We start from the raw sequence: 23,802 nt of genomic DNA, 5'->3' as shown, positions 1-23,802 counted from the left end.
CACTGAATAATAATAATTAAGTCAGTAAAAATGATAATATAATGGGATTATTCTTGTGAAATAAATGTTAAATAAAAAATGAGTAATTATCATTATTACTAATATCTCAAAAAACGTTGGTTTTAAAGATAGGGTTCGGGTATCACATTCATCCCTCAAGTAGTTGTTTTTACTAAGCAAAATAGAAAAAAAAACAACTAAATTTAAATCTGTAGTTTTCTATATTTTCTAAAACATATTAAGCACATTTAAGAACATTTTATTGTTGTTTTTCGTTTTTATGCTGTTTGCGATACGCATAGCTGTTAATTCTTTGTCTTAATGATTATCATAATTAATAGCAAAGTGAATATTCATGAAAAATCAATATATTAAAATTTGTTAAACGTAAATCTGGCCACTTACAAAGTGGCCAGATGTCGCACTATGAAGCCAGTGCGACATCTGATGAGTCTAAATGTTTGTTTGTTTGAAAATCTTAAATACTGCACTACAATAATCATTTAAAGTGTTTTGACATTTTTAGCTGATAAGTTTAAGTCTGTAGTAGAACAATAAAAAAAATACTTATTCTGTTAAAGCTACAACTAAGAGACGGAAATGATATAATGTCAAGCGGAAGTGACGCTAATGGTGTTTTGTTGACATTTGTTTGTGAAACAAAAAACAGTAGGCACGCGTATGGGATCGCTTATATCTGTTGGGAATCAACTAACTGAGAGACTGAAGAGCGAAAATAGTTACTGAAAGACTTGGAGGTTTTAAAGGAGGTCATACAAAGACTTATATCTCAAACCAAACCAGAAAGAAGATCAGGATCAGCATCAGGACAGAGCAAGTCGGGAACAAAACAAACCGTGTCACCCTGACTACACACGGGCTGAATCATTTACAAGCTAACCGGCTGCCACTCTCTCGATTTTACTTATCACCTTTTATAAACGCAACTAGCATTCAGGACTAAAACTAACGGAGGCAACGCGCACTAAATTCTTAACTCAAACGCTGTATTTACGTGTAATCATGGTGATTTAAGGTTATACAAGCGCTGTCGGTCAGTCTAGCTAGTTAGCAATCTAATGTTAGCTTTTCTTACCCTTATTTGAACTGCTTGAGCTGCTTATTAGCTAGAGAATGTAGCCTCGGTTCTCTGTCTCTGCTCGTTTCGTGTTAGTGTTTGCTATAAACAGTTTGGGGTGACTAAAGAATGAAGCACAATGGCTAACTTTGAAGCCTACCAGGAGTATCAGAGAATTGAGGACTACGAGGAAGACTCTCCACCAGGAGAAGAAGACTTATTGGTCCATGTCCCCGAAAGTCTAAAAGGTAAACGTAGCTATTTCTGTTATTACGGGTTGGATATAAAAACACAGCCCTATGACGATTATCTAGTCATCTAAAATGACTGGATGCAGCTGTGTCATAGTTGTTTCCTCACTGAGGATGACTCATGTCTCAATTTTTTCTTACAGACTCATGGCACCATATCAAGAACTTGGATAACTTCTTTACAAGAATATCCTTTGAAATCATGGCTTTCTAACATAAACTGAAGCAAATCAGTAGTTGCAGTGGAAGTGTTGGGTTGTGTAATGTTTACCTCTGTCAGATTGCAAAACAAGTGGCCACGTGAAACAAATATGAGAAGGTAACATGCTCTCTCCACAGTACTAAAAAACAAATCAACCCACAAACCCTGTTGTCTAGAATTACAAGTTTTGTTTGTTTCCTCGGTATATGGCAAATTTATATATACTTTTTTAATATCTTGTGTTTAATTTCTTTGTAGTTATAGTTTTATTATTTTATTTTTGTGCCATGTTTTGGGTTGTTTTTTGGCTGTAGCCTATTCATACAGCCATTTCTCACTGACACATTGTCATTTTTACCTTTCTTTGACCTTTGCTTGTTTCCTTTAAGCTTTTGCTATACACTTGGTATATTGTATAGCACTATACCAAGTGCTATACACTATATAGCACTTGGTATATAGTGTATAGCACTATACACTATAGAGGCTGATCATCAGCCTCTAATGATCAGATTAGAGGCTGATCATTGCCTCTAATCAATGATCAGCAAGTTAAAAATCCCCTGATTGTCATGAGAACACTGGATGACATGCATTTATCCAGTGGGTTTTTTCAGGGTGATAGTTAAGGGGTTAAATTATGAAAACTTAGATATTTTTTCCTATTAATTAAATGTATCAAAACTAAGACTTCCCACTATCTTCAGTCTTTAAATGCATTATCTGACTTGATGCTCTTTGCACTGTATTGAGTTAGACATATTCTTTAATATGGATGATCTTTTTATTTCTTCATTTTCAGTGGGTTATCAAAAAATGTTGATCATATTTTTTCTGTGTGGAAGTGGACTATGGACTTCTGTATGGCTAATTCTCATTCAGAATTAGAGGTCAGAGCCCACGGAAAAGTGGAATTTAGTATCTGCTATGAAAAGCCTCATGAGTCTTTTGCTATTCATAAAACTGCTAGAAAGAATTAAATTAAATTGAAAAATGAATATGTTTTTGTTGTATTTTATTATTTGATCTGTCAACTTATTAATATGTTTATTGTAGATCACCTATATCAGGTTTTCCTTAACCAACGTATTTACATCTATCACTATCATCAAAAAAATGGCTTTGCCTGTATGATGTTGTCAGAATTCTTTGAACTCATGTAAGTATAAAATTATAATTATATTTGCAAGATGCAGCTTGGGGCACAGTGACGTACGTCTTATTAAAAAGAGTGTACTTGTTTTCAGTTAAAGTAGCAGTCTTTTAGTGGTGTTGGTTTTCTGTGATTTTTATGATGAGAAGTTACTGTCACATGCTCTTGTGGGAACAAGATCAGTCTTGTATTCATTTATGCAAGGATGCATGATTCTCAAAGGAATCGGTTCTCTTTAGGTGCTAAGCTTATCCTTTTTTTAATATTTCAACATCCATCTTGCGGCAGCACCCTTCACATTGTAGAAAGCCTTAAAATATTTATCTTTTGTTGCATCATTTCACACACGCGTAGACATTTCCGATATTTAATTTGAACCTAAAATCACCAACTCTACCCTAATTTGCATCCCTTAGATTTTTAGCCAAAGTAAATGCAATTTTTTTTAAAATGTATTTATGTTGATTAGAGTGTCTGGGAATGTTTGATTAATCTTTGTTTTCCTGGGGCCAATTTCAGTTTATTTCAGAATAATATCCAGAACAATTTTTGTCAAGATGTTTACCTCCTGTAGTATTACTAATTGATCACTTATTGTTGTGCCCTTGTAAAAGTTAGAAATGTGGTTCAACACAATTAATCACTATGAAAAATAATGCAATTCTCCTTTTCTTCCTTCCAGTCAGTTTCTGTTTGTTGTCACATTCACTACATTCCTTGTCAACTGTGTGGAGTATGATGTCCTCTTTGCCAATCGAGCAGTGAACCACACCGGGCAAGGCCAGAACCCTTACGAAAGAAACAAAGTGACGCTTCCGGATGCCATCGTACCAAGCCAGCAGTGCACACAGAGGTACAGATAAACAAACGCCAAAGAAATCACAGTGACATTTCATTTTGTTTTTCTTGCAGAGATAAAATGACTTTAATCTGTCACATTCACATTAAGTCGTATCTCCTGTGGCTGTTCTCTCATTTCGCCCAGTCTGATGAGATGCTTTGTTCTCGAGCTGAGTGCAGGATTAGAGACTGGCCTTTAGAGAGATTCCATTTGTCAGACTTTTCGCAGCTGCCCAGTCTAATATAGTTCCAATTAAATAGCGTGACTTTATTTCTTAGGGGGCTGAACTAGATGTGGCTGTAGACTGCAAGATACGGTCAGTTTCCCAGGGTAAGAATATTGAGCAGGCAGCTATTTTGCTGGTCTCTATGGAGATTAGTCATTTAATGAAGAGGACGTGGTGTAGATTTTTATCTGTAAGGCTTGGCAGTGAAGGTTCCTTAATATATACTGCAGAGATTTGAAAGCTTATTTTTATAAAAAGAATTTTGGCTTGTAAATGGTCTGTGCTTGTATAGAGCTTTATCAAGTCCAGAGTACCCCAAAGCACTTAACACTACATCCAGTCACCTACCAATTCACACACATATTCACACACACATAGTATTGGTAGTAATGTTGCTATCATTTGCAGTGTTGTTGTTTTTTTTTTATTTTTTTTATGACATTTCCTTTTGCCATGTCATGGTTAAAATAAAGACAGATTTGTTGATGTTAAAATCAGTTTTACTCAGAGCGAGCCAATGTTTATTCACAATACTCCAGTTTCTCACTGGAGTGTACTCCATTCCCACATTTGTTATTTACTTTGAGCTTGGCAGCTTCAAGTTGGAACATTCTTATAAGTCATGGTTTCTTCTAGGGAGATGTTGCTTTAAACCGTTCAGACCGGCTTGAGAGAAACAGCCAGTGTAACTGATATCTTTGGTGTGAGCTGCAACTGGCTGACTTAGATACTGACAAGCTGACTACCACATGACACATTGCTACCTTTCCTTTAAAAGAGCACCCCACCACCAGCACCCCTGGAACAGGGTGCCGCCACATTTTTTCCATGTAGCTTTAACTTAGCCTTCTTTCTTCTTTACGGCTTATGGGACACGCGTCATCTGTTTGAGCTTCAGTCTAACTCCAGCACAAACATTGTTTATGTCAAAGTCAGTGACGTCGAGCTGCACGGTACGCTAATTTAAGAACAGCTTGTCCCACAGTTCAGAGTCTCTCTGTCTACTTCATAACTCCTATCTAATTTCATATTTGAAGAGCTTTAACAGACATGTGCACTGAGGACATAATTACGGTTCATCTCTCCGTTAAAGTGTCCGACATCATATGGCATCAAAAAGTTTTGACAATTTCACTGATGTGATATGTTTGTTTATTTAGTTTTTTCTTGAAGATATGATGGCCTACAGTAACCATTTCAAATGATCAAAGTGTCCCAGAAATTACAGAACAATTTCAAACAAAAAAGTGTGATCTAATTTTATTTAATCTAAAATAGAAAAGCAGCAGCTAGTGTATTTTGTATTGCAACCTGCTGTTAGGTTAAATATCATAACAATTATTCCAGTTATAATACTATTTTCTAAACCAATTAGTTATTGTTTTGATTTCAACACACAATGAAAACTACACCTTTTTAAATTTCTGTCTTCTTAATTAGTCATAATAACTGCTTCACAGTTGGGTGCTTAAAAGAGATGCTCACCTTATTAGGAGTGATGGGTAGTCATAGTTTTGTTTTCATAAGATGGCTTTCTGTGTGTTTCATAGTTGAAAATATTTTTGTCAGCTATATTTATGTGGATGACGCTGTGCTATTATATGCTCCATATAACCATAGAAATCTCCAGTTGTTCCGTCATTTTATCTGGCATCATCTGAATAAAATAACTTTAAACTTAAGGGACGGTAAGATGGAAAATGTTAGCAGTTTAGAAAGTGTAACTTTTTAAAACCTTAAAAAGTAACTTGCTCTACCTGGGAGTATCCACAAGCTTTCTCAGTTTTGGATATTTTAGGTAACACAAGTGACATCCACTGAACAGGGTCAAGATTTTGTGCCTATAGTTTCTCGCTGTTGATACTTGTCACTCTGCACAAAGTCTTCAGCACAGGTTTAACTTTGGATCTGTGGAACTGTCACCTGGTGTAGAGTGAAGGATTACATGAGGTGGGCAACAGGCACACAAAGGCAATCAAAAACAGCCTTGGTAGAACCCTGCAACATGTCACCCCCTCTGGGATTATGCAAAGCCTTTGCCCTGTCGTTACTGGTTGAAACTTTGCTTAAACGTGTAATTGGAGAAGAGTAGCAGAGGTTGCCAGAGGAAGGAAGCAAGATTCAACAGTAAAATTGCAACTGCATAATATTTGTCTTTTTAAAGCCATAGCAAGACAAAATGACTTGCAATTGTGTAAAAAAGGGATTTTCATTTTCTTTTAGGATACAAGACAACAGCTGGATCATATTCCTTCTGATAATGGCTGCCACCTTCTGGATCTACCGACTTATTAAAGTCTTCTGCAACATTTTGAGCTACTGGGAGATCAGGCAGTTCTACATCAAAGCACTGAAGATTAAAATGGTATATGCTCCACTTGGTGATCTAAATTAAGATTTGCTACAGCAAACAAGCAATTTGTTGTTTTTTTTCTCATCAGTTTCTTTTGTCCCCCCACCCCCCTTCCTTCTTCTTATCAGGATGAACTATGCAACTTCACGTGGCAGGAGGTCCAGGATCGGCTCATCAGTTTGCAGAGGGAACAGCAGATGTGCATTCACAAGAAAGAACTGACAGAACTTGACATCTATCACCGCATCCTGCGCTTCAAGAACTACATGGTGGCCATGATAAACAAATCGCTGCTGCCAGTTCATCTGCAGCTCCCCCTGCTGGGCAATGTGGTCTTCTTAACCCAAGGCCTCAAGTACAACTTCGAGCTCATCCTTTTCTGGGGTCCCGGCTCCCTGTTTCAGAACAAGTGGAACCTGCACCCTAAGTACAAGCGCAGTGGAAATCGCCTTGAGCTGGCTCAGAAGCTGAGCAGAGTGATCCTGCTGATAGGCTTGGCCAATTTGCTGCTGTGTCCTTTCATCCTGGTGTGGCAGGTGCTTTACGCTTTCTTCAGTTATACTGAAGTGATCCGCAGGGAGCCCGGAAGTTTGGGCGCACGCCGCTGGTCCCTCTACGGCCGCTTATACCTGCGGCACTTCAACGAGCTGAACCACGAGCTGCATGGACGATTGGGTCGTGGCTACAAGCCCACTTCAAAATACATGAACTCCTTCACGTCGCCGCTCCTGGCTGTTCTCGCCAAGAATGTTGCTTTTTTCTCAGGCTCGGTGCTGGCTGTTCTCATTGCACTGACTGTCTATGATGAGGACGTTCTTACAGTGCAGCACATTCTGACCGCTATCACTGTGCTGGGTGTAGTTATCACTATAACCAGGTGAGTTGTTGCCGTTTCTTTTTAGTTATGGGTGTGAAATCGGCAGAATCTCTGCCAGACATGGAACTTGATAAGAGAGATTCAAAATCACTTGGTATTTATATAATTTATGCAGAATAGAAGATGTAATTACATATTTTGTGTAATATACTTAAATGCACATAACGCTCTTATAGAATATGGTGCCACCTGTCACATGTCTGTCATTAGTCATAAAAATTAGGTAATTTAGATATAAAACTGATACATTGACTTGCAGAAATATTCTTTCTTCTTAAACCTTTTATATTTTCCTCATGTTACAACCACAAACCAGTTTACTTTATTGAGATTTCAAAATAGATGGACATGACGAAGTGAAAAGCAAAACTGTTATGAATAAAAATGTGAGGACAGCATTAATTTCAATTGACTTTAATAACGGCAAATAAAATCCTGTTCAACCAGCTGCCTGATGAATTAAATAGAGTCCACCAGTGTGTAATTTACTTGAATAAAGAAACAAACGACAACATTAAGTAAAAGAACCAGACAAGATAGCTCAGAGATAGAATTGTAGGATATAAAGCAGGATATCAGCAGCCCACTAAGTTCTGTTCTGTGCTGTGGGACCGAAGGGCAACACCACACACCATGCACAAGATGGAAAGATGGTGGTGGGATCATCATAGTGTGGGGATGCTTTTCTGTCTAGAAGAGAGGCTCAGTTTCCAGAAGGAAAATGCAGCCAGAACAACAATGGATGATCTCTTAGAAGCATCTGGAACTAAATCCAGTTAGGAAGACTTGAGGATTGCTAATTGTAGATGTACTCCATCCAATATGATTGAGCTTGAAGTTTTTTGCAAAAAAAATAAAAATATATTTTTTTTATTATTATTTTGTGTATGTTCGTGTCTTGTAGAGGCATGCTGACTGATTTAATCACAGTGAAAGATAGTCCTGCAAGGGAATGACTTAAGGGCAGAATAGCAATGCACACCAGAATTTTTAGATGTTAATCTAAAAAAGGAAAAAGGAAAACACTCCCATTTTTCTCCCTCTTCACAATACTGCTCTACTTTGTCTTGGTCTATTACATAAAATCTCAGAATGATACACTGAAGATTTCATTCATAACATAAAAATATGAATACATGTGTAAAAAAAAAAAAAAGAAAAAAAAGAAAAATGTTTTTCAGATAAGCTATTTTATCATTTTTGTGCCTGTTTTGCACAAGGTCTTTCATTCCGGATGAACATATGGTTTGGTGTCCGGAGCAGCTTCTGCAGTGCGTGCTGGCTCATATCCATTACATGCCAGATCACTGGAGGGGGAACGCAAACAAGAGCGAGACCCGTGACGAGGTGGCACAGCTGTTCCAATACAAAGCGGTGAGGAGAACAGCATATTAGTAGATAGGAAAACATTAGCTTCTACTAAATTGAACTAGATTGTTTTTATTGCTTGTTGCCTACGATTTATCATTGGATTATTCAGTCTGAAATGACGCCATGATGCGTTTTTGGGGGGGAGAATTAATCTGTCTCTGTGTTTACCTTAGGTGTTCATTTTGGAGGAACTTCTAAGTCCTATTGTTACTCCCTTCATCCTCATATTCCTCCTGAGAAACAAATCCCTAGAAATCATCGACTTCTTCAGGAACTTCACTGTGGAGGTGGTTGGAGTCGGCGATATCTGCTCCTTTGCTCAGATGGATATTAGGCGGCATGGAAACCCAACAGTAAGACTTATTACATTTACATGGCAGGACGGAGGCCAGTATACTCAGGAGAACAACAATAATTCATTTGCTTTATTTGTTCGCACTTCTGTTTTTGCAGTGGATGTCAGACGGCCAGACGGAGGCGTCTGTATATCAACAGGCTGAGAACGGCAAGACCGAGTTGTCCCTCATGCATTTCACCTTGAAGAACCCCCGCTGGCAGCCGCCTCAGGAGAGCTCACTGTTCATCAGCCACTTAAAGGAGAAGGTGCAGCATGACGCACAGGGTGGGCCTTCAACACAGTTGCTGCTCTCAGAGGCCCCTCTGTGCACCTCGCTGCACTCCAACGAGTCTGGCGCCGGGGTAGGAAGCCTGATCTTGATGTCATTTACGTAACATCCCCAAAAAAATAGGCGATTGTTCTTAAAATCTTTTCATGTATGTGGCCGCTTCCAGGCTGAAAGCCTTATAGCCAGCGTCCTGATCCACCCCATCCTCACTGCATCCGGATTACCAGGGCGAGACCATCGTTTCGTCCCGCCCAGCTCTGCTGCATCTGCCGCAGCCAGTGTCCTGGCCTCTTTGTCCACCTCTCATCATGCACATCCAAGCCGAAGCCGGCCCCATGTCCTTCTGCCCTCCTCCGTTTACCCTGAGACCACCATGTACCGCAGCGACCGCACCGTCATTAACAGGTACTTTTAAGACCTGGGATCTAATGTTGCAGAGAAGCACAAATTCAACATCAGTTCTGCTCCTCTTTTACAGCATGTCTAACAGCGACTCTCGCATCCGGAGCAATGCGCTGCACTCAGAGTTTGCCTCAGCAGAGATGAGCCTTCATGCCATTTATATGCATGAGGTAATTTCCTGATCACAACTTTTACTCTGTTGTCGGTTCAAACGTAAACGTCAGGTTGGTTTATAAACGATGGAAATCAGTCCCTCAAGCAGCCCAGCTTTTAGTTATGAGGTTTAAATGTTGATCCATTGCTCAGTTTTTTTTTTTTTTTTTTTTTTTTTTTTATTGAACTCTTAACAAGTGTTTGTCTGTGCAGCTCCATCAGCAGACCTCCCATCCACAGAGGACCTCAGGACACTGGCAGAGTTCAGTGCCAATGAGAGATTTTCACACAAACACAGGTGATCTGCTGTTTTTGAGGAATCAGTTGGTGACCAATATTAGCTGATTTTTCAGCTGATATTTACTGGTGGCCGGACGATCAGAAATGCAAAAATCTAATTTGTTTCTGATTTGTGAACACATTATGCCTGAGTAGTACCAGGTTGCAGTAATAACAACATGTTTCATTGTGGAAACCGTTACAGAGGCAGGAAAACTTTGAGTTTTTACTTTAAAGGGGGGGACAAATCAACATGGAGCTATAGGAAGATGGAATCAAACCCACAACTTCACAAGTAGACAGCCCAACAGGGATTTAAGCTAATTATCCAGAGCTACTGTAATTATCACAGATAGTTATTTAAATTCGGTGGAGCTCTTTGAAGAGAGACATTATTGCTTTAATGTCATTTGCAAACAATAGCCAGTGTTTTTATTATTATTATTATTATTATTATTATTGACAAAGGACAGACTAGAATCAAAAAATTGTCACAATGCTATTTAAACACCTTCCTGTTTTAGTGTTCTGACTCTTGGTGTCAGTAAAATTAAATTTCCAGGTTACTTTTTCATTTAAAAAGTATAAAGAATAAGTTTGTTGTGGTTTTCTTAAATAATTCCTCTAATTTTAAATTTGGTTTTGTTCTGATCATCTTTTGTAAAACTCATCCAAGTTATTAAATCATAAATTTCAGTTGAAAAACAAAACGAGAAAACAAACTTCCCCCCACTTTATGTACATATAAATTCTGCTCTAATCGTCTAATGTTCTTTTTTTTTTTTCAGGTTTTCATGGTCATGGCTCTCATAGTTCCAACATTTCCATGCCAGCCCCTGCTCAACTTGGTGGCTGGAAAGAGGAAGAAGAGGATGAAGACGATCAGGAGATTAACAGTGGATCTTCTCCAAAAAAGGCCACACCACGCAGTTCATAGGGTGCCTTTGTCATAAGGTACATGATCCAATTTCAGCCCTATAATATGATCTGTGGAGCTGTAACCCGAAAGACTATATTTCTCTAATGATTTCTCTTTTTTTTTATAGTGTTTACATTTTTCTTTCTTCGCTAAACATTGTGGCCTTAAATGACCTTCATGGAGAGTTTAGCGCAGACCTTTAAAACATCATGTAGTGGGAGGGGTCTGCCGATGAATAACCACTGTTTTCGCACCTCTACACCTCATCGTGTCATATCAGGGAGTCTATGGCATCAGGGATTCCATATGTCTTCCATCCTTTTTATCATGGTTTTGTCATTAACTTGTACAAAGTTCATTTGGACGTGTAGAGTCTGCGTGATATTGGATGTAAGCAATTTTATGGTGACGTTAAAAAAAAAGCTCATAACTTTGGCTGTTCTTGTGTCTGCACACATTCTCCAAATACTTGTGCATCACAAGGGTTTTCAGAATGGCGTGAACATCTATGCTACAACTTGACCATCTGAAAAGTAAAACATTTCAATATGTTTTTTTTTGTTTTTTTTACCCTTGTGACATGTAAATAGACTGTGTATTACTCATCCTTTAATAGGTCATTTCTGTTTTCTTTTTTTTTTTTTCAACAAATACCAGATCAATTTACTAAAGAGCTGCCAAGTATTTATTTATTGAAAAGCTGACTACAATACCTTTAATATCTGAATACAAAACATCTACAGACTTCATCGACATATAATTTCATGCTGTTTTCCATGGTTAATGGGCCTAAATCCACATTTTGCTTAGTATTACTAGTTCAGGTGTTTTAAGACTTTTGTTTATTCTTATGAAATGAGCATTAAGTATTCCTGCAATTAAAATTCCATGGCAGACAGGTGATGCCTGTTAGGTCAGCTTATTGCTTATTTATATGCTAAAACAAGTATCTAAAAACGAGTTTTCTGTATTACCTCAGTGGCAGTGATGAATTTAGGCTACAGTCAATATCTCTGCACAAATGCATCAACTACATTCAGAATTTAATTGCATATATAAATTGTAATAATTAGATTTTCTTTCTATATTTACCAAGCAGATAAGATGAGCTTTAATATTTTTTTAAATAATTGGGGCATTTTGCTTTTTGCAAATCTGTGTTAGGTAAATTTTTTATTAATGTTTGGTCTTCCCGGAGTTGTTGCATAAATATGGAATGTCATCAAAGGGGCTGGTTTTTAATCTTTTATTGTGTTGTTTACAGATGCTCTCCAATATTGCTGTTTCAAAGTACAGTCTCAAAAAAAACAAACTGGCAACACCAGGTATTGGCTATTTAAAAGAAAAAAATAAGCATATAGAAAAAACAAGATGTGTTTTTAGACCAATAATTTAACAGTAAAAAAAAATTCCCATCCCTTTCGAGGTGGTAAGTCATTCATTCAGATTTTATTAGTATCATAAAACAACACGGCCACCTGCATGATGTTAAAGCAACGGTGGTTCTTGCATGAAGCCTCAGCATGAGATGTATTGTAATTTCCCGACAAGAAGGAAAATGCCGTTCTCCAACCAAATTAGGTCACTCTAAATATGCACCTACCTGCTTGTGTTTTGCATTGAAAGTGAATTTTGAGTTGTAATTTTCACATGTCGTAACCTTTGTGTAGAAGACACTCTGGAGCTGAGTTGTGTGCACAGAGTTCATACCATCTCCGTTTATTGTTAGCCATTTATATCATAAATAGTGCCTTAGTGTTAACAGATTAGCATTTGCTCTTTTAGAAAGCCATGCCGTCTAAACCATCAAATCTACTTTTATAGACCTAGCAGCACACATAATGTACAGTATTTTCTGATGAGCAGCTCATATGTGGATATAGCATCAAGTAAGTTGTGGGTGTTGCTCGTACGATTAGCCCTCGTGTCAGTCAGTCTTTTCTATCTCCAGGACGCTGCTTCCTGTCATGGTGTTTGGGTTCATATAACCTACAGAGGCAGGACTTTGTCTTTTGTTTGACCTAATGGACAAACCCCACACCATCCTTTCTTATCAACTACTCACCAGTCAAAATATTGCAGAGACTGGAACAAGGTGCTATTCAGAGATGATGAACATTATGCTTGCAAATAGTTTTTTGTTTGTTTGTTTCTTACGTTTGGTTTTGTTCTGTAAATTAGGCGTTATCTGACAAGGGAAACATGCCAAAATAACCTGTTTTCTGCACAGCTTTACTATACATGTTCCCTGTTTGTGAGTAGAGACTGATAAATCCTACTTTGAGTGTATTTAATCATTTGATGTGTGTGTGATGTGTGTTGAAATGTGTTCTTGAAATAAACAAAAGCTCTCAGTTTTCTCTGTTGAGATTTTTGTTCATTCGTGGTTACTAAATTGAGCCTAGAAAATGTTCTTGGTTAAAATTAGACATGTCCTGGTCTTACTTTTGTCTGAGGGTGTCAATGAAGCTTTTCATAAAATATTTTTAGTTTAATTCACTTGGCAGGGTGGTGGTGGGGGGCTTTCTTAACTCCAAACGGATATGAAATGTATCATTATTCAAGTTTCTTTAAAGAGTAAATGTAGCTGTTTATGACAGATTTCTTTTATCTGCCTATAGTAAAGCAAATCTCAGAAAGCATATATGATAAATATAGATTTCTATAAATACTATATACAGTACATATCAGAAGAAATTGGTAGGCACCCTGGTAAAAAATCTATAAAAAGACTCACAATAAATGGATCTTTTTTTTTTTTTTTTTTTGGAGAGAAAACAAACATAGTTAACTTTTTAAATGAAGTCACAGCCAGATAGTGCTATCTGTTTGGTAGTTTTTACCAAATAGATAGCAGTAAAGTTTTTACATAACCATTGACATTGTTGGAGCTTACAGAGAGAAGAATCTTTTTTTTTTTCCAGTGTCTCCAGATCTTTAAGTCCTCAGTCGTCTCTCATGCTGTCTTTTTTTATCTGGCTCCTTAGTATTTCTGTAGGATTCAGTGGTCACAGAAGAAGGTTCATTTTGTATCTGATGAACCACTGCTCTGTTGATTTGGCCTTATATTTTGGGTCAGTTTTCTGCTGAAGCATCCAATGACAAACTACTTTTAATCTGCTGGCAGAGATGGCCAGATTTGCATGAAAACAATACAAATGTCCTCCGAATCCCTTTGAAAGGGATACATGTTCACAGCCTCATATATCCTCCACCCTGCTTAACATTGAACATAAACTGCCTTTCCACTCATTTGTTTCACACTAAAACTACCTAAAATGCTCAGGTTTAGTCTCTACTAACCTGGCAACAGTTACAGACAGTGTTTTGCAATCTCTATAAGTTTACAGTACATTTGTGAAAGACAGAAGAGGGTTTTTTTTTTTTCTGGCATCAGTCCCAAGCAAACAGTTGGAATGTAGATAAAATCTGAATGCTCTCATGAGGACTTTTTGAACCCAACATGCCACTTTTTGCTGAAGTTATCTGTGCGATGGCTAGATAATTACGGTACTGTTGTTTTTGTTTTTTTTCATCTCAGTGAAAGAAAGAGAATACTTTGTCCTGTCACATTCTTCCTCCACATAAACAGAAAGTCTTTATAAACTCTGCTTCCTAGCATAAATAAATAAAGTATTGTTTCTAAAAATATATTTTGATATTTGTTTTTGAGGTATTGTTGGGGATACTTATAATTGTACTTTTAAAAACAGTTGCTTTCTGACATAGGATGTTTTCTCACACTGAACAGATTGAAGTACTCAAATTAAAGGTGAGTTTTTCTCAAAAAATTCAGAGTCAGATTATGCAACTACAATTACTTTTTGCATGTCTTTTCCAAGGGTGCCCACAACTTTCTCTGCATCTGTTTCTGGGGGTATATGATAAATATTAATGCAGTGCAGCAAAAGATTATGCAAGAAGTACCTTGGAGAAACCGCATAGGCCTTGCAGGTCTATAAATTCCCACTTTACTTTCTGTGCACTATATCCTGAGTACAATGTCAAAACTGACATTCTCTTTATAAACTTGGCCTCAGTCTTTGACGTCTCCATTAACTAAAAAGAAACTAAAACTTATTTGCACACGTTTCAGGCTTTTCATAAAAGGTTTTTGACATTTTCACATAAATCCAGTTATTTGTAGCTCAGTTCTGCTGATCTTCAGAATTTTGTGAAGATTTTATTGCAGGATGTTTTAAATAAATTGTTTTGCAGCTATCTTGATGCATTTCTCCCTTGATACATGTCTGCATTGTAAATATGCATGAATAAACAGCCAGCTGCTTTTTCCTCCAACACCTTTTACTTCTGGAGGACAGGTGCGCCATCTGCTGTTCTGACAATAACATTTGCCTCGACTTTCACCTTGCAGGCAAATGTTTTGGTGGTAACATGAATGTTTGGGTCTGTGAACACGATACATCCATGACCTTTGTCTTTCGAATGACTGGGAGGTCAGAAAAAGGTCCATGCAGTTCACACTGGGAGGCATACATTGCATCTAATTTTTGCTCCTCCACTCATCAGACAGAAATACTTTAATGCAAAAATAGGCACTGTGTGGCAGTTTCTTTCCCTGGTGTGTTGAACAGTAAGCTTTAAACATCTACCAATGGCTCTGAAAATATACCATATATCATCACAGCCTACTGGAATTTTTGGATTAAAAAAAAACTTGTCACAAATTTAGGATAGGATAACTCAAGTTCTCATAAATCATTGTCTATTTTACACCTCTACATGACGACACGTGAATAACCTAAAAGCTTTCAACAGCTATAGAGTCATTGATCAGATCTGGCAGCTCCTCTAGGTTCTTTCTGCGGTATGGAAACCAAAGACAGTGGACAGAACAGGATGAGGCAGAGACCAGCAGCAATAGTGGATTAGTGTCTGCTAGAGTTTCGAAGAGGTTAAATGAGGGTCCAGGAGGCCTGCTGCTGTCAGTCAGTGGAACTGGGAGGGGGAAGCCCACAGGCAAAGACTAAGAAAATACCACAGAAGTAAAGGAATAGGGTCCCACAGTGGAAGTCATAAATCAATCCTTGATAAGTGATTTAAAATGAATCATCCAGGCAAACAAGAGCTAACTTTTTAAAATTAGCCATTTTGTGACCATTTTAAAATACTACAATCTTAGGTTTGTGGAACAATTTCTGTGTGATTTTGTCATGTTAAAAAAATGTTACAGATTAGAAACCAGTAAAAAGTATTAATTGGGCCTCTTACTCAGTATGAGGTCATGTTTTAATAAAAGGTCAGATGCTTAAGTTGCAGCTGTCACAGTAGTAGCTGTGGGAAAACAACATGCCACGACCTCTATGCAACGACCCAATTATATCAGTACATTTTCTGTAAATGAGAATCAGGCTGTAAAAACAGGAGTCAGTGGCTACAATGGCCAGGAGAATATTCTGAGGCTTCAAAGCAAGATTCAAAACACGATGCTTGACAGCTGGGAAAATGCTTTCCCAGCTGTCAAGCATGGTGGTGATCACGTCATGATTTGTGTCTGTTTTGATGCAGTCAGTGCTAATGCATTGGGCAAAGTTAGTGGAATGATTGAAGACTACCTTTATTCTTAATTTGTACCTCAAAATAACAGCTCCTTTGGAGGCAGTCACACATTCAGATTAATATCAAGTTCCATTACCACCTTCACTGTACATTGTCAATTGTTTACTTAGTTGCATGTTGATTTAGTCTTGACCCTTTTCCTTTTAGAATATTCATTAGAAGATATATTGTCTTGTACCTAAGGCGGTGTCACATTTTTTTTGTTGATTTTGTTAATATCATTTGCCCTTGACACTCAACATGGGAAAGTTGGTAAAAACTGATAAAAATCAGAATTTTTTTTTCTTTTACTTCATTGAACCAAAACACAACAATAAACAAATTATATTGAATATCTAAATAGTATTAACCAGTTAAAAGAGCTTTGATTTACTGTCAACTAAGACAGGTCCCAGCCCAGGGCACCACATCTTTCTAAATCTGGCCATAACTCTTCCTCTCTGCAGGTAAAGAGCATGTTTCTTCCTGGTTACATCTTTTTTTTTTTTTCTTTGTTCAACTGAGTGTAGCCAGCAGCAGTGACAGGCCACAAAGACCAGTGTCTGTGTCTCCGTTACCAGGCCTGTCCAACAGAGGCCATCTCCTATCTTCTCTGCAAATGACAGGATCTATTTTGGAAAGGAGGCTGCGCTAAACTCGGAACGTCAGCTATTTGGCATCATGAGCCCTCAGAGAAGAAAAGAAAAAGGAGTCTAGTCAACCGCCCACCACAGGAGACTGGGGGACTTCCATCTTTCTGGATTTACTATCATTTCACGGATATTTGTGCACAAAGAAGAACAAACATTTTTTTGGTGGGATTACTGAACTTGGAGCTGGTCCTTAATCTGGAATTTTTTAGTAATAGCCAATAGTCACTTGACTCAGCTGCTGATTTACCTGAGAAGTTGAAGACTCAAAGGTAAATAATGTATCAGTTTAAAGTAATATCACTTTTAAGAATTATAATTTAATTTTCTATGACTGAGTGATTAAAGTTAGCTCTGGCTACAACTTCCAGTATTGGTTTTGTATATGTCACTTGTTGTATTTAAGAACCAGTTTTAGAAATTTCTGTCTACCTCAGTTTGGGAGAGAGAAAATGGACTGTGCTAGAAATAACGCATGTTTCCGAAGTAGGAGCTTTATCAAAGAGCACTTCATTTCTACAAATGGCAATGTGCAGAGATGGGCTCTGACAGCTGAGGTTATTTTTGGGACAGGCGGTCCGAGCCGCTGAGGTGACAAAGCTGGCAAATAGAGATCTTTGAAAGGCACCTATCTTTTCTGTATGACCTTGCTACATGGGAATTCAGTTGTTGTTGTTGTGGTATTAAACTATTGAACAGGCTGCGTGGATTTATGTGGTTGTCTTGATGAATGTGTGGAGAGGAAGAACAGGAGACTGTATAATGTTACAGGAGCTGCCAGCTATAAATATACCGATCTTAATTCTAGTTTTATGTCTTTTTTCATTTCATAAAAAAAATAAATAAATAAAAATAATAATGTAGAGTCCACATAGAAAATGGTAAAATGTGAGGTGTTTCATTTGGCTGTGATTAAGAATTTAATCCATGACTTTAATATGAATAATGATGTATCATATCATATATTTAGTTTTATCAATTGTGTTGTACAATTACTGTATACAACGCCTGCTGATACTTTAAAATCAATCTTGTTCCATGACAGACTGAGGTTCAATTCAACTAAACTCAAAAATACTTCATTCATCCCAAAGGAAAATGAAAAGACCAAATACTAAAATGTCAAAGGATTTTAGTATTTGGTCAAGTCTTGCTTGATTTCTCTGAGTTGAATGAACCACATAGGAGGGTCACGAAGTAAAAAAAAAAATACTTTCCTTAAAAATAGCTTCTTACATCACAGTACTGTACCCAACTTAATTTTAAACACCTCATTGACACCAAAAATAACTAAACTTAAATTTACTTCCTTGATTAACATCATCCACATTGAAAACGTATTGGGCACAGTGCATTAACATATCAGAACAAAATATACTGTCACTGTTTAGGGCCAGTACATAAAAAAATCTAATGATTCCAGTTACAGTTATATTTTAAGATAAAAAAGTAACATTTAAAAAAATTACTTTGTAATGTTTTACCAAAGAAGCACAACTAAACACAATCACAGCAAAGAGGAGGCATTATGATTTTTCAGGCACATAGTGCCATTTTATAACACAGTCTAATAATTAACTTACATTCAGGTGTTATGAAAATGTTGTAGTATATTTAAAAAAATAACTTTACAACATCATAGCCATATCTGATATCTTGAAATATACCTCTGTGGTTTTAAGAAGCTCCTACCTTTCCCATACTCCCCTTCAACACGTCATGGTGCTTCTCCATACCTTCTTACAATGATACTGTGTAAAAAACAAAACAAAACAAAACAAAACAAAACAAAACAAAACAAAACAAAACAAAACAAAACAAAACAAAACAAAACAAAAAAAACAACAATGATACCGTGTACAACTGTACTTAGTGGTGTTGTAGTTGGTATGATAAACTCAGCAAATGCACAATTACACCAGGTGAGCCGTGGTGTAATTGTACATTTAGCCGTGGCAAAATGTAGATGGAAGGTAATTAAATTCTAGCACAACGCAACTGTATTTAATTAGGACTGTCAATGTTAATGCGTTTTTTCCTATTTTGACCTAAAATCCTCTCTTCTGCGGAGGATTATTTTCGGTCAAGTTAGGACAATTCCAAGGGCCCCTGACCGACAGCCCCCACCCCCACAATTTCTTTTTCTTATAGAAATAGAATAAAATTGGGGGCCCTGTCAATTACAAAATTAATCTTATTGTGTTTTTAAAATTGTTTTAGCAGTAAAAATTTAAGGTTCCACTCACAGACCAAAAAGCACACATCTATATTTGCCCCTAACACCCCCCTGTATCTGAATGAAATGGTTCGTTCCTGCTTAGCGCGCTTGACAGTGACGGTGTTCAGCACCAGTGGAAGACAAGAACGACTGTGTTTGTTACTGTGTCGCCAAGAAAAATTATAAAGTCAGGGTTTCAAAAAGAAAGATGTATAGATGTGAACAAAGACAAGAGTGTCAATTTATAGCCCAGTTTTTCTCCAAGAGAGGTGGGTAGAATGTGCGAAATTGTCAACCATTTAGCATAGTTAGCTGAGCTACAGACTACTGTTTGCCTCCATTCCACTAGCATTTAATGAATGAAGGAAATAATTTAACATATTCATATATTTAACTTGTACCTGTACTTCCTACCACACTTAACATATTACTCAGACAGCAGCAGCTCTAGCCCTGATAACAGCATAACCCCTGCTCTCTGTCCCAGTGGAAAAGGTGAGCAACACGGTGTTCAATCTATGTGGATTGTTCCTGTCTCTCTACTCTTTTTACAGTTACACAACAAAAACAATTTATTTATTACTCACAGAAATTCAAACAATCTTTATAAAACCTCCTTTTAGCACACTTAGTAGTGAGTGAAAGGTTGACTGAGAGCGCTACGGCTGTTCTCCTGGTTCTGATTGGTTGTTTGTGGTCAGAACAGTCCATTTCTTTAGACAGCTAGTAGCAGCTCAGGGAGGAGGTGGAGGAGATTGATCTTTTCACAGACTATCTGTTTCATAGTAAACTGTCACAACATGGTGGCAGCTTTAACAAATGGTTAAGATACTTTCAGCTGCTGGTCATCTTCTGTAGACAGCTATTTTTTTTCTTTTGTTCACCACTTGTTTGTTCACCAAACTTTGCTTGTTTTCTAGGAAGTTGGAGTCATGGTTGGGGTCAAGGAGTAGAAAAAAAATCAGTTCTGTGTGAACTGATGTTACTATATGTATTCTTTGACCCTGCTATTTAGTTGTCACATTTAAACCAAGTTGTCCTTAGATTATTCCTTTATTACTGTTTGTTGTAGTAGCTGTATTAATGTCTTTTTATATGCTTTATTCATCACAGAAGTAAAAATGGATCAAAACCTGTTTGGAGGAGCCCCCAGGTTTCTCACCCGCCCAAAGGCCTTCACAGTGGGTGTGGGCAAGGATGCTACACTCAGCTGCACTGTTGTTGGCAACCCAACTCCAGTAATCACCTGGGAAAAAGACAAGCTCAAGCTTTCGTCTGGGGGCCGCTTTAAAACTGTGGAAGACGGAGACATCTACCGTCTGACCATCTATGACCTTACGCTGGAGGACAGTGGTCAGTACATGTGTCGAGCCAAAAACAACATCGGGGAAGCTTATGCTGCTGTGACCTTGAAGGTGGCCCTCCAAACGGAGATGTCTCAGAGGGCCCCCGTTTTCATGGTGAAGCCTACTTCCACAAGAGTGGCTTTAGGAGGAGAAGTTGTTTTCCACTGCCGGGTTGTGGCTCACCCTGAGGCCACCTTTGAGTGGGAGAAGGACGGGCGCTACCTAGGTGAAACAAACCGCATCAAAATTATGTCCGACAGCGAAAGCAGCACCTTAAAGATCCAAGGTGTGCGCAACCTGGACAGCGGAACGTTCATCTGCAGGGCCCAGAACTCTGTGGGCCGCTCCCAGGCTGCTGCAGCTCTGGTGGTGGATACTCAGGATGCTCGCCACATGTCTGCAGACAAGAGTACCTCTCTCCTCTCGCACATGCAAAAGCGCAAAGAGGAAATGAAGAAGGACATCTCCATCTTTCGCACGGAGGAAAACAGCTCCCTCTCCAAAGCCAACATGACCGATGCCCTGAGTTCCCTGAGCCTGGAGCAGGAGCTGAGGGCGTCTGCACTGGCCAGTCTACCTAAAGGTGTTTTCACCCGCACTTGCACTGTTACTGAGGGCAAACATGCAAAACTCAGCTGCTTTGTGACGGGTCACCCCAAACCACACATTATCTGGAGGAAGGACGGAACTAACATCAGTGAGGGACGCAGGCACGTCATTTATGAGGATCACGCTGAGAACTTCATCCTCAAGATCCTGTACTGCAAGCAGAGTGATAATGGTCTCTATACATGCAATGCCACCAATATGGCAGGCCAGACCTACAGTGCTGTACTGGTTACAGTCAAAGGTAAGGTTTTAAAATGTTCACTCATTGAGAAAAAAAGAAATCTTTTGTGTACATCTAAACTACTTTAGCATGTTTTGCAACTATCATGAAAACACATTATATGCACACTAATGCAGTGATATCCACATTTTTATTTTTTAAAAATTTGTGATTGCAAATAATATTTTATTGAGATTTTTTTAAATTTATTTTTACCTGCTTCCTGGCCGGGAAATTGTCTTATTCTATTTTTACATTTAGTCACACTCTTTCTTTGAAGACACTTGGTTTATTTAGCTAAATTTAATGACGAAGTAAAATGTGTCATTACGCTTGCTTGTGATTAACAGGATGTGTGATAATGTTAACTATAAAATAAATTAAAAACTAAAAATGTGGCACATCATTGTCCCTTGGGCTATGCCTGGGCCACCCCTTCTTTATGTCAGCAACATCTTAAATAGATGCTGCTCCATTATCTACATTTTTGTATCAAGTACAACTTCAATGGATACTAAGCTTTCCAAGTACCACCACCTATACAAGCTTTGTAGAGCTGCAGTACAGCAGGACTTTGACTTGTCTTGTTTGCTTGGGAATGCTGTAAAAAGACAAACTAAAAAAAAAACAAAAAAACAACTAACATCCATTGACAATGTATTTCTAGGAAATGGCTTATCTACGTGTTAAAGTTTAAATCACAAACATTGTAGTTGGGAAAATTAATGGCAAAGTACTTAGAAGTTAAAAATTTGGGTGTGAACGTTGTCTACATCTGCTTATCCCTGTAGGACAGTCATTTGGGGAGAGGCATGGTATATATGCCCTTGACAGTGCAACAGTCTACCATAGGCCAACACAGACACACAAATTATAAACAACCATGCATACATAATTGAAGGGAAATTAGTGCCCAATAAGTCAAGTCATGTTTTGGACTGTAGGAGGAAACCAAAGTACCTGGTGAGAACCTGAGTATCCGCAGGAACGACATGCAGATAGAGCACAGGTTGTGACTTGAACCAAGAACTTTCTTGCTGCCAGGCAACAGAACCAGCAACTGTGCCAGTCTCATCTCAGTTCATGCATGTTTTGATAATTGAATTTCTGCGTTAGAATCCAAAGCCAAAAAACAGAAAAAAACATTTTTTGTTGTTGCTTTATCAACATGAAAAATATAGTATATTTGTATTAAATTGTGAGCAGAGTGTGAGAAACACTCTCCTCTGCAAAGTGTAATCAATAATATTATGAGGTGCTTTGCTAGCACAAGTTGAGATAAGGGGGGTGGGCCATCAGAAAGCAAGCCTTTTATAATTTTTATATATTTAAATATGAAAACAAATCCAACAAAACTTAAATTTCAAGAAATTTCTACTCGTTTGTTTTTGACCCCAAAAGGGTAAGAACATTTGTGTTTTTCAATTTAATATTTTAATTTAACAAAAACTGTTTTAACAGAAACACCCAGATTTTTCTTTTAATGTTTTAGTCCATGTTACCGATTGCCGATACCTATAGTATCCAAGTTTGGACTTCAGAAGTAGATGAATAGGGATATATTAGCACTTGTTCAACATTTATTTAAATATGCCTTTTTAGTGTTTTAGTTTTTTTTTTTCCTCTGTAGCACTAAAGGTAGCCCATATCCCATCAGTTTAGGGAACCATAGACCTACATGTACAGTTAAAATGATAGAAAATTATTTTTCTTAAAGTTCACATATTATAGATACAATTGTAGATTCCAGTTGTTGATAAGCACATTCAGCTGCAGATAAGCACACATTTGCTTCTCATTAAAAAGGTCTGTAATATGCCATACGCTACCTATAACTGTAATTACCATGTTAAATCAATGTATTATTCCCTAAGATTTACCTAAATGTCAGTGGCCATAAATTACATGGCTATATTCACCTCGACCCTTTGGAAGTAGGTGTTGTGTTTCATCTATTTCCTACTGGTGATGAGTAGTTCACAGTTTCTCAGATGAACTCACCCTTTCTAGGCCACTGCAAGTGACACTTCCTCCAGGAAGAAAAGTAGCTCAGAGGATGACATCAGTAAATCATATATTTGTGTTGATTCAAAATCTTCATGCACTCTGATGATGAGGAACGATGGATATATATGGAGAGAGTGTGCTGTTTTCAAGCGGTTTCTTTTCCATGAAAGTCATAATAAAAGTTGCCTATATGAATCAAAAAATATTCAGTTATTCAGAAGAATTGTACTATTTTATGTTACTTGTTCATGAAGCCTTTATTTACTTTGATAAGTACATCTGGGCTTTACACCAAAATTGTAATTTGTAAGGATTTCTGCTGTCTTTCCCATGTTAAAACGTGTCTGCAAGATATTAGCCTTTTGAATGTCAATTTGTACTTTATAGCATGTCTGAAAAAAACATGACTGACAAAAGTGGCTTGCAAGGTAAATAAAAACATACAGGATTAAAAGAAAAGAA

General features: G+C 37.6%; 2 protein-coding genes across 21 annotated transcripts in view; both read left to right on the top strand.

Moving 5' to 3' along the window:
- The first annotated feature begins 623 nt into the window (after positions 1–623).
- atg9b (autophagy related 9B) lies at positions 624–13,099 on the top strand. The gene is made up of 14 exons (XM_007548652.2): positions 624–1,326; positions 1,473–1,516; positions 2,626–2,690; positions 3,367–3,537; positions 5,975–6,116; positions 6,233–6,981; positions 8,202–8,355; positions 8,526–8,705; positions 8,806–9,051; positions 9,145–9,383; positions 9,457–9,550; positions 9,747–9,831; positions 10,601–10,766; positions 10,859–13,099. The coding sequence occupies exons 1-13, from the start codon at positions 1,218–1,220 to the stop codon at positions 10,747–10,749; spliced, it is 2,427 nt and encodes an 808-aa protein (XP_007548714.1). The 5' UTR covers positions 624–1,217; the 3' UTR covers positions 10,750–10,766; positions 10,859–13,099.
- A 3,903-nt stretch (positions 13,100–17,002) lies between these two features.
- The window catches only part of obscnb (obscurin, cytoskeletal calmodulin and titin-interacting RhoGEF b), a 55,045-nt gene continuing 48,245 nt past the window's right edge, over positions 17,003–23,802 (top strand). For 16 of the 20 annotated variants that reach the window (XM_016669709.1, XM_016669697.1, XM_016669710.1 and 13 more), the window contains exons 1-2: positions 17,004–17,212; positions 20,272–21,354. In XM_016669709.1, coding sequence (XP_016525195.1) covers positions 20,280–21,354 — 1,075 coding nt within the window. In that variant the 5' untranslated portion in view covers positions 17,004–17,212; positions 20,272–20,279. Of the gene's footprint in view, positions 17,213–20,271; positions 21,355–23,802 lie in introns of all 20 variants that reach the window. The other 4 variants (XM_016669700.1, XM_016669696.1, XM_016669693.1 and 1 more) reach the window with 1 other exon arrangement.

This window comes from Poecilia formosa, unplaced genomic scaffold (genome assembly GCF_000485575.1).
Source record: "Poecilia formosa unplaced genomic scaffold, Poecilia_formosa-5.1.2 Scaffold27, whole genome shotgun sequence".
NCBI classification, from domain to species: Eukaryota; Metazoa; Chordata; class Actinopteri; order Cyprinodontiformes; family Poeciliidae; genus Poecilia; species Poecilia formosa.
The sequence above is the reverse complement of the archived record's forward strand: the minus strand, read 5'-3'. Positions and strand labels throughout refer to the sequence as shown.

What these genes read in the sequence shown, in the direction of transcription:
- atg9b (XM_007548652.2), top strand. Translation starts at nt 1,218, where the DNA reads ATGGCTAACTTTGAAGCCTACCAGGAGTATCAGAGAATTGAGGACTAC. An exon ending in TGGATAACTTCTTTACAAGA is followed by an intron (nt 1,517 to 2,625) that starts ATATCCTTTGAA and finishes CAACGTATTTAC; the next exon opens with ATCTATCACTATCATCAAAA. An exon ending in CCAACGAGTCTGGCGCCGGG is followed by an intron (nt 9,052 to 9,144) that starts GTAGGAAGCCTG and finishes GGCCGCTTCCAG; the next exon opens with GCTGAAAGCCTTATAGCCAG.